This window comes from Chinchilla lanigera, unplaced genomic scaffold (genome assembly GCF_000276665.1).
Source record: "Chinchilla lanigera isolate Chin_1 unplaced genomic scaffold, ChiLan1.0 scaffold00061, whole genome shotgun sequence".
NCBI classification, from domain to species: domain Eukaryota; kingdom Metazoa; phylum Chordata; class Mammalia; order Rodentia; family Chinchillidae; genus Chinchilla; species Chinchilla lanigera.
In genome coordinates, this window is record NW_004955462.1 from 9,961,292 (window position 1) to 9,971,701 (window position 10,410).

General features: G+C 39.9%; 2 protein-coding genes across 2 annotated transcripts in view; both read left to right on the forward strand.

Moving 5' to 3' along the window:
- The window catches only part of Ildr2 (immunoglobulin-like domain containing receptor 2), a gene marked incomplete at its 5' end in the record, with an annotated part of 62,947 nt that overhangs the window by 7,899 nt on the left and 44,638 nt on the right, over positions 1 to 10,410 (forward strand).
- On the forward strand, positions 3 to 3,031 carry LOC102027276 (NEDD4-like E3 ubiquitin-protein ligase WWP1; the record flags this gene model as incomplete). The annotated part of the gene is given in 2 exon segments (XM_013521356.1): positions 3 to 1,374; positions 1,377 to 3,031. Coding segments are annotated over 2 exon segments (1,656 nt in total), but the record flags the coding sequence as incomplete, so codon positions are not given.

A 10,410-nucleotide genomic window follows, 5' to 3' on the forward strand; every position in this document is an offset into this window, starting at 1 on the left:
ATCATAACACTCGAACTACCACATGGGAGAGACCACAGCCTTTGCCTCCAGGTTGGGAAAGAAGAGTTGATGATCGTGGGAGAGTTTATTATGTGGATCATAACACCAGAACAACAACGTGGCAGCGGCCTACCATGGAATCTGTTCGAAATTTTGAACAGTGGCAATCTCAGCGGAACCAGCTGCAGGGAGCTATGCAACAGTTCAACCAGCGATACCTCTATTCGGCTTCAATGTTAGCTGCAGAAAATGACCCGTACGGACCTTTGCCACCAGGCTGGGAAAAAAGAGTGGATTCAACAGACAGGGTGTACTTTGTGAATCATAACACAAAAACAACTCAGTGGGAAGACCCAAGAACTCAAGGTTTGCAGAATGAAGAACCCTTGCCAGAAGGCTGGGAAATAAGGTATACTCGAGAAGGTGTTAGGTATTTTGTTGATCATAACACAAGAACAACAACATTCAAAGATCCTCGCAATGGGAAGTCATCTGTAACTAAGGGTGGTCCACAGATTGCTTATGAGCGCAGCTTCAGGTGGAAACTTGCTCACTTCCGTTATTTGTGCCAGTCTAATGCACTACCCAGTCATGTAAAGATTAATGTGTCCCGGCAGACATTATTTGAAGATTCTTTCCAACAGATTATGGCATTAAAACCTTACGATTTGAGGAGGCGATTATATGTAATATTTAGAGGAGAAGAAGGACTTGATTATGGTGGCCTAGCAAGAGAATGGTTTTTCTTGCTTTCACATGAAGTTTTGAACCCAATGTATTGCTTATTTGAGTATGCGGGCAAAAACAACTATTGTCTACAGATTAATCCAGCATCAACTATTAATCCAGACCATCTTTCATACTTCTGTTTCATTGGTCGCTTTATTGCAATGGCACTATTTCATGGCAAGTTTATTGATACTGGTTTCTCTTTACCATTCTACAAGCGCATGCTAAGTAAAAAACTTACTATTAAGGATTTGGAATCCATTGATACTGAATTTTATAACTCCCTTATCTGGATAAGAGATAACAACATTGAGGAATGTGGCTTAGAAATGTATTTCTGTGTTGACATGGAGATTTTGGGTAAGGTCACTTCACATGACCTGAAGTTGGGAGGTTCTAATATCCTGGTGACTGAGGAGAACAAAGATGAATATATTGGTTTAATGACAGAATGGCGTTTTTCTCGAGGAGTACAAGAACAGACCAAAGCTTTCCTTGATGGTTTTAATGAAGTTGTTCCCCTTCAGTGGCTACAGTACTTCGATGAAAAGGAATTGGAGGTTATGCTGTGTGGCATGCAGGAGGTTGACTTAGCAGATTGGCAAAGAAATACCGTTTATCGACATTATACAAGAAACAGCAAACAATTTGGTTTTGGCAGTTTGTGAAAGAGACAGACAATGAGGTGAGAATGCGACTATTGCAGTTTGTCACTGGAACCTGCCGCTTACCTCTCGGAGGATTTGCTGAGCTCATGGGAAGTAACGGGCCTCAAAAATTTTGTATTGAAAAAGTTGGCAAAGACACGTGGTTACCAAGAAGCCACACATGTTTTAATCGCTTGGATCTACCACCCTATAAGAGTTACGAACAACTAAAGGAAAAACTTCTTTTTGCAATAGAAGAGACAGAGGGATTTGGACAAGAATGAATGTGGCTTCTTGTCTTGGAGGAGCGCTTGAATTTAAATACCCCAGCCAAGAAAAATTGCGCATAGTGTATATAAGCTGTTCATTCTGTACAGTGAATTGTCTTAACCTCTCAAAGCATAAACGTTTTCCGTTCTTCCACAGAATATGCAAAATAGTTCATCGTTTTCTACTTTATTTATTGCTCCCTTGAAATGACCAGGAAAAAGATCAACCTTAAATTTTGAAGCAAGAGACTTTATTAAAAATAAGTATATATCTATAAAAGCATATATGATAGTGGCTCTAGTTTTATAGAGCTTCAGGTGTATTAAACACGACAGCTGTTCATTCACACAGATCTGAATTTGCTTTACCTTGTTTCTATGATCCAGGGGAAATGTGCAAATTGCTCCATGTTCTTCTCCCTTATGTAACATCTCCAGAGGGTGTTTAGTTGCATGGCTATTGAGGAAGGTATTAAGGGCTTAGGCCAAATCTTGAGTGTGTTAAAAAATGCTGCTGGCTTTTCTGAAGACAGGTACTTGAACCTGTCAGTTTGTTTTAAATAAATACAATAGTGCAAAATTTCCTTCTTTGCTATATCAGTAATACAGTAAAAATAATGAGTGAAACTGTAACTTACATGGAAGTCATTGCTAGATTTAATAAAATTTAGTTTGTTATGGAGGTTGGAAAGAATTCATTGAACAGCGTAGAGATTTGTTTACATGTTACTTTGGGATGATAGTTACTTGTGAAATTAAAAAGAAGTGGCTATTCTGTTGTTAAAATGTGATTCTTTAAATTTAATTCACAATAAATTGATACAGTTTGATACTTAGGAACATACAAAAGGTAATGCAAAGTTTGCCACTTTTGTTCATGTTCAAAGTTTTGGTTTTATAAAACGAAATAGAGTAAATAAAACCAGATGGATTCAAAAGGGTTACATAAACATTTGAACACTTAAATAGGAGACTAACGATTTTCTATTCATGTTTGAGTATCTTCAGTATAAATTCATGAAAATTCTGTGTATCTGAATAAGCATAACCCTTTCTTTTACATAGATCAATTTATTTTTATCCTAATACTTTGTATTTCATTATAAGGGCATTTGTTGAACTACAAAGATGTATATAACAAATCAAAATTTGATGTGAATGATGTTAATGCTGCTTTTAGCAAACTGGGCTTCCTAATACAGAAATTATAAATTTCCAGTTTTAATCATGCTTTCAAATATGCACTGTAAATTTCATTAACTTAAAATTTTTTATAACTGTGGAACTGACTTTTTAGAATGTGTTACTTGTAAATATTCCACCGCTAAGTGCACATGGAAAATACTAGTATACAATTTAACTTCCATAAACACTTGTTTTTGTTTTGCCAAAATTTTATTTTTCTACATACTGGACTATGTTCTGAATTTTTACTTACAACCCATAGCAAATATGAAATAAAGGCAGTGACACAGGAAAAAAAAAAAAAAAAAAAAACAAATGAGTTGATAATAGTTATGGAAACTTTCTTATAAAAGTTTTTTTTTTTCTGTTCCAGTAGCTGGAGCATCCTAGAAGTCTGATTCACCCGAATGAACTAGGGTAACTTCCAAAGTGCTTCAGCACTACAGGGGACATGACCTCTTTTAGCTTTTGTCCCATTGGAGACCAAAGCCAGCTAGACATCACCCCTGAGCTCATTTCAGATCTGTGGAAGAGGAGGCAAATTAGACAGAAAGAAGATACCTCTTTGGCTTTTATCAGCACAGTTGTGGCACAGATTAGGAAAGCATAGCTCAGTTGGACACATAGGAAATATGCTTAATGAATGGCAAGCTTTGTGTGCACAAGCACCAGAATTATTCGTAGCAAATAATAGCTAAGCCATGAACAAAGCCCACCTGGACAAGGGCAGCACTGGAATTTGTCAAAGCCTTATGAGAAAAGCAGTCATATTATTGCCCTCTGGGACTCTTGGTGTGGGGGGGGACATAGAAGAATGCTATCATGTTTTTAAATTTCAAAATGGTCCATCTGTTCACCCAACTTTACTAACATAGATCAAGGATTCAGATACTGTGGTAACAAACAGGAGAAACTGATCCTGGCCAGGCAAGCAATGCATTGAAAGGAAGGTGATTAGCTCTTAAAATCAATGGGAGAGCTGGAGAGCAAGACTCAGAAGATAGGAAGACACCAAGGCAATGCCTACTATTCTTGGTAAAACCTTTTTATTGTGCTTTTTAACCCACGCTGATCAAGAAGATGAATGGTTCCTATTTCTGGAAGGAAAGGGAGTCAAGCTGAATTTTCTTTGTCTTTAAACCTTTAGTCTGTAGGTCAACATTTCCAAAATGCTTTGTTCTCATCCTGACAGTGTTACTAAGGGAGGCACAACCCTTTTTTCTGTATTCAATCCTAGCAGACGCATTTATGTGCCCCCTACTCATTTCCTATGTGTGGAAAATCCACCCATTAGTTGTTTCTAAAAGTATCTTAGGAAATTGGACAGTATGTTAAAGATGAATCGCTTTAAAAAGACTTAACTTGGTGGAGTCTTTTTTTTGTACTGGGAATCAAACTTGTGACCTTGTGCTTGCTAGTCAGGCACTTGAGCCACTGAACTATATCCCTAGCCCAAGATTTGTAGCTCAGCAGCACAAGTGCCTGCCTGGCAAGCACAAGGTCCTGAGTTTGATTCCCTGTACCACCAAAAAAAAAAAAAAAAAAAAAAAAAAAAAAAAAGAGACGTCATAGTGGTCTGAGGGCCAAGATATGCAGGACAATGAGCAATTTGTCACATCCCCCTTTGGGGACTTGAAGAGTTGAGGGATAGGTGAGCCTTATACAAAATTTCTAAAATGCCTGTCTTCAGCGATAATTTCCCATGACCTTTAGCAGCAATCTTTGTTTCTCTAAAATGGGGCTGCGGTTATAGATCTGCCTCTCAAAGATGCTGGCATGAATAGCTTACAACTAGTGGGGAAAAGGAACTTGCTTTGAAAAAAATGAAAGTGCTAAAATAAGAACAGCTTTGCCTTCAAGTCTGCTTTTGTTATTCTTGCAAGAACATAGTTCATCATATATAGAATCCTTTTCTTTACATGAGAATTGGGGCAGGACTTTATTTTGTCACATGCAGGGAGGCATTGTGTGTGTGTTTGGAGCTGATCTTCCCTAGCCTGGTGATAGGTACCTGCCCTTGGTGACTAGCTGAGGAGGGAGCTGCTGCTCTCAGCTGTCACTTGTCACTCTACCTATGGACAGCTTCCTAACTATTGGCCAGAAGCCATTCTCTGCACTGGGGTCCCCCTACCAGGAAAATCTTGTCAGAATCACAGGGTCATTTGTTCATCTGTTGATTCATTCCACAGCGTATGAGCTTCAGCTATATTCTGTGACTGTTAGGTATACTGAGGGCACAGAGTCAACCAAATCCTGGTCCCTGCCCTCAGGGACATTCTAGTTAAAAACCAAGCTTATCAAGATTGGGAGCTGATCTTTTGTCTGTGTTGCCAGACTTAGCATAGTGTTTTAAAATATGTGTTTGATTGAATTAAAATTGGATAGTCAAAGTCAGTCTTCCTAGGGATTAGGGGACAAAAAAAGATTAAGAGAATAGCTTGATAGTCTAAGAAAGATGCTTCCTTCCTCTCCACCTGTGCTCTTCCATATGCCATCGAGTGCTTTCTTCAGTCAAGAATTCTTTTTTAAAACTTAGGAGGTCTCATCTTTACAGATGTTCTCTATACAGTATGACCCCTTGTTTCATTTCCCTTCTCTTTCCGTTTTTGCTCTCCTCCCTAAACTGTCTTCCCAGCTTTCTGCGGCACCTGCTTTAGCTAGTGAAGCAATAAGGTAGGGGAAGTTAGGCAGCTAGGACACAGGTCCTCAAGAGTTAACCTAAAGTAAGCTAAAAGTCAGGTTTAAGGGAGTTAACACACTAGGGAGTCTGGATAATTAACTTAGGCAAACTGACTCTCAGGGCCTAGTGGAATGCAAGGGACAAAGAACAGTTCCCTAAACAAAAGGGAGAGATGTTGCAGGAAGTGAAATGCAAATGAAACAGCTTGCATTCCTGACATCAAAGGCCTACCTGCAATGAGGAGCATCCCAGGTCCCAGAAACTGTATAGGCTGATGGACTTAAACATCTATGTTGTCCGCTTTATGGAAGCCCTCCTCCATTAGTGGGGAGCTTTTCCTTTTATTCTTTCTATAAACATGCGTTTGTCTATTTCCCACCGCTTGCTGTTTGCTGCTCTGTTGGCTTCAATCTTTATTGCTCTGAAAGAAAGACCTGAGAGCTGGAGGAAGCTGGTTATACTAGGAGAAGGATGCACAGACTCTTTCTGCATCTCCATAAACCTTTCCTAAGAGGCTGGAAACTCAAGTTCTATGAGCTGTTACCAGAGCCTCATCCCAGAGCGCCTGTAGTATCTGTTCCTATGTGTGCAGGACCCCGCCTCAGTGCTCCTCTCTGACTCCTAGAACTGCTTCAGTTAAATGCTTGCTATTTCCCCATGTGGCAGGAATAATACACAGTCAAAACATGGAAAGTACTTCAGTATGGCTAGAATAGGTGTGGGGCCAAGTTACAATGAAAGCCTTGTATGCCATGTGAATGTATTTGGATTTTATCCTGGACAGAATTGGGGATCAGTGGAGGCCTTAAAGCAAGAAACTCATGTGATTTGATAAGATTTTAAAGAAGAAATGTGGAGAATGGAATGGGCTGGAAGTAGGAAGACTATTTAGAAGGCTATTCTAAAGCCCTCATGGTCATGAAGACTTGTGTAAAGTGACAAAGTAAAGGGGAAGAGCTTTAGAATGAGTCAGCCTGGGGGCAAGCCTGACTGTCACCTGCCACCTGACATGCTGGGCAGGGTACATACACCCTCTGAGCAGCAGTTGCTTAATCTATAAAATGAGTGTGATAACAATGCCTACTTTGTAGGGTTTTTGAGAGAATTCGTGAAGCTGTTCTCTGAGAAGTGCTTAGTGCAATCCCTGACACATAGTAAGGGCTTTACAACTGTTCTGTAGTAGGAGGAAGCAGAAGCCTCCTTTTAGGGAGTGACAGTGGGGACAGAGAAGGACCAAGTTTGAGAAATATTTACACTTGGTGATCAACTTGATGTGGCCAGAGACAGAGAGGGAATCTAAACACTAGGATTCCTATCTGGGGCAGGATAGGCCTTAGAATAGCCTCCTAAATGGTCTCCCTACTTCCAGCACAATCCATTCTCCACATTTCTGGTATCAGGGCCCTAGACGGCAGGCTAGAATTCAGGGCCAGGCTTTGGTCCCACTGGAACAACTGGGGTGCAACTCAGTAGAAGCACAGTCTCAATCTTCATTGCCCCCAAACACCCGAGACACCCAGACAACACCACTGTTTAGCCCCAATGTAAATTCTAGCATCTGTGCAGTTTCTGCCCATTCTGCCCCGTTCGAACTCAGCATCTCACACCTGGACATCTGTGCATGCCTCGCCCTGGCTTTGCAGCTTCACCAAAGTTGACAGGCTCTTCTGTGTAGCAGCAGCAGCAGCAGCAGCAACTATACTTATTGAGCCCTTAGTATATACCAAGTATTGTACTAAGTAGTTAGCATAAAATGTCAATTAACCCTCAAACAACTCCAACTCCATAAGACAGTTACTGTTATTCTAGTTTTGCTCATGAGGAAACTGAAATTCATGAGTTGAGTAATTTGCCTGAGGTCATGTACCTAAGAAGTGGTAGTGGATTCTAATTTAAGACTGACTCCAAAATCCATGTCTTTGACTATCATGCTGTAAAATAGAAAACTTTTCTGCAAATGTATTCCTTATCCTTCAGAGTGTTAGCTTGTGTCATGGAAGATGCTGAGGCGTGACTAACCTCTATTAATAATTGATGAAGACAGTCCAATGGTTTGCTTGCTCAGTTGGCTAATCTCATTAACAGAGAACCTAGCTGGGGAGGAAGTTATTACTAACAATCATCTGATAAAACCCGAAATGTAACTCTCTCTCCAAAAAATAATAAATAAATAAGATTAAAAACTGCACAATGCTTCTGTGTAGCACCTGTCTCCTTTGATGGTTTTATTGATCCTAGGAAGTCTAGGAACTGTGATTTCCCCAGGAGGGCTTCTGTTGGGAGTAGAGTAAAAGGAGGTGTGGTCAAGAACACAGTGTGTCCTAGCTACAGTGCCTATGATTTGCTATCCAGCCTCAACCTGCTAATTGAAGTCATCTCACCTCTCTGCTCCATTTTTTATCACCTGAAAAATTTGGGCGTGAATAAGGATTTGAAAGAATTTGAAGAATCCAGAGTTAGAAACTAGTGTAAAGAAGTGAATGCAATAGAATCTAAGAGGAACTATAAAGAAATTTGTTTCCTAATCCAATTGTGTGAGTCAGGGAGCATGAAATTACCCACGCCAACATTTGGAGTGGGGAAGAGAAGTACAGGAATGGAGCTTCCAGGTGGAATTATCTGCCCAATCATGGAGTTGATCAACATAATTTAGATATACTCAAGACCTGGTGGTGGTGGATGGTCACTGGGATTCAGGCACTTCTGGATGAGAAGTGAGGGGAAGGCAGGGAAGGTGAGGGGAGGTATTTGAGATCTGCTCTTTACCTGTCACAGGGCTCCTCTACTGTGTCTACTCTGACAGCAACCAATGAGATACTGTTTGTTAATGACCCTTAGAGTAGTAGTATGATGTTCATTTTATAGGTGAGTCTCAGATTCCTTAATAGACTTCATTAAGACTCCACCACTAGTATATTGCCAGATGATATTCAAAGCCTTGCCTATTTGGTGCCAATGCTATTTTACTATACTGTGCTATCTATGACTCATTTAACCAGTTTCCTCTGCAGAGTACTAGAAATTCTCATATTAATAGTAATTCACTTGCTCATTCATTCCTTTATTTAAGCATAGGTAGCTACTGAGCACATGGAAGGTCTAAAACACTTTGAGATTTGATACATCTCAAATATGATGTATTCACTTCCAAATTCCACACAACTCAGAAACCTTTTTCTCCTAACAGAAATTAGAAATTAGGTTTTCATTTTGCTTTTCCTTGAAGAGACACTGACTGGAAATCAGAAGACAAGAATAGAAGCATGCTGTCTTGTCCATGTCAAGGGAGCTTGAGTGAAGAAGCATATTCTTAAAGAAGTGCATTTGAGCTGCAAGAGTAAGCTTGCTTTGCAGGATGTCATTGTGAGCATAGAACAGGGGGCACTGTTATGGTTTGTGTCTAGATGTCCCCTAAAGCCTCATGCAGTTTTAGATGGGGCTTTTTCAGAGGTATCTGAATCTTGAGTGTGTGATTGATTCATGGTTTAATGCTAAGATTAAAGGTATTGGGACTAAGGGTGAGTGATTCCTGGATTAGTCTACTGATTAGATTGGCACCACCCTAATCCTGGTAGACTGGATACAATATAGAGACAGAAAGAGGCTTGTCTCTTCTCCCTTGTTGCTTTTGCTGTCTTTTGCCACCATGAACTGTTGCCCCTCTGCCATATGCCACCCTATCTTGGAGCCAGCTTATTATGGACTAAAACCTTCATAAACTGTGAACTAAATAAACCTCTCCTCCTTTAACTTTGGGTCGGGTATTTTATTTCAGCAATGACAGAAAAGTAACTAAGACAAGCACCTAGTGGAAGTAGTCTTTTCTTGCATGTTTGAAGTTCTAGGGTGACCCTGTTACCCTGTCCTACCTGAAACTGTCTTGGTAGCCTCTTGCATTCAATTCACGACCTTTTTTATTTCTTCATAACCTTTTATCCCCCCTGCTTCTCATCATAATTCTACTTCTGCTTCTAACAGAAGTTTCTAAAGTAGAAACTCTTGACTCTCCTGTTCAACTGAGGAAGTTATGTTCTTATTGCTTGGAATTTCTAGATCTAACCATTGGGTTCATATAGACCTTTTGTCTCTCAAACATACCCCTGATCTTTCATTCACTGAAAATTTCCTCTCTTTTTTTGGTCACCAAACTTCAGGTTGGATTTTTTACCACTTAAACTTCTCATCTGCTTTTACCACTTAAACTTCTCATCTGCTTTTTAAATTATTTTTTTCCCTTTCGGTTACCCTTCAAAGCTTTTGAGCTCAGTCTTTTGCTTTTGATCTGAAACCTCAGATTTCTCTCAGACTTCATTTCTCCTTTATCTCTGCCCCCTTTACTTGGTCACCAGCTGGAAGGGAAGTTACTTCTTCTTGAAGTCATACTTCCTGGTTTCATTGTCATCGTTTATCAAATATTTATTGTGTACCTGTGGTCTTTATAAGCTAGAGCAACAAGATAAAACACACTCTTCATGGTAAAAGGCATATAAATAAACACATGCAAAATTATCATAGTAAATGTCTACAAGAGGACACTACATAGAGTGATGGTACAGAGGAGGAAATGATGACCTGATTGGTCAAAGGAGACATTATGAGAAGGAGCCTTTGAACTGGATTTTAAAAAGAGTTTACAAAGGGAAAAGGGGAGTGTCATGTGCAAATCCTGGAGGTGTGCAATAGGGTGTCCCACTTAGGGAAACTGATGCTATTTAATATTCTTGTGGCTTGAACTCAAATAGAGGTGTTTCAAAGAGATGGGCTGAAGGTGTAAGAGGAACTAGAGGATGGAGCCCTTTGGATGCCTTACCAAGGATTTGGGTTTTTGGCAAGCGCAAGGTCGTGAGTTCGGTTCCCGGTACCGGAGAAAAACCAAAAAAAAAAAAAAAAAAAAAAAAAA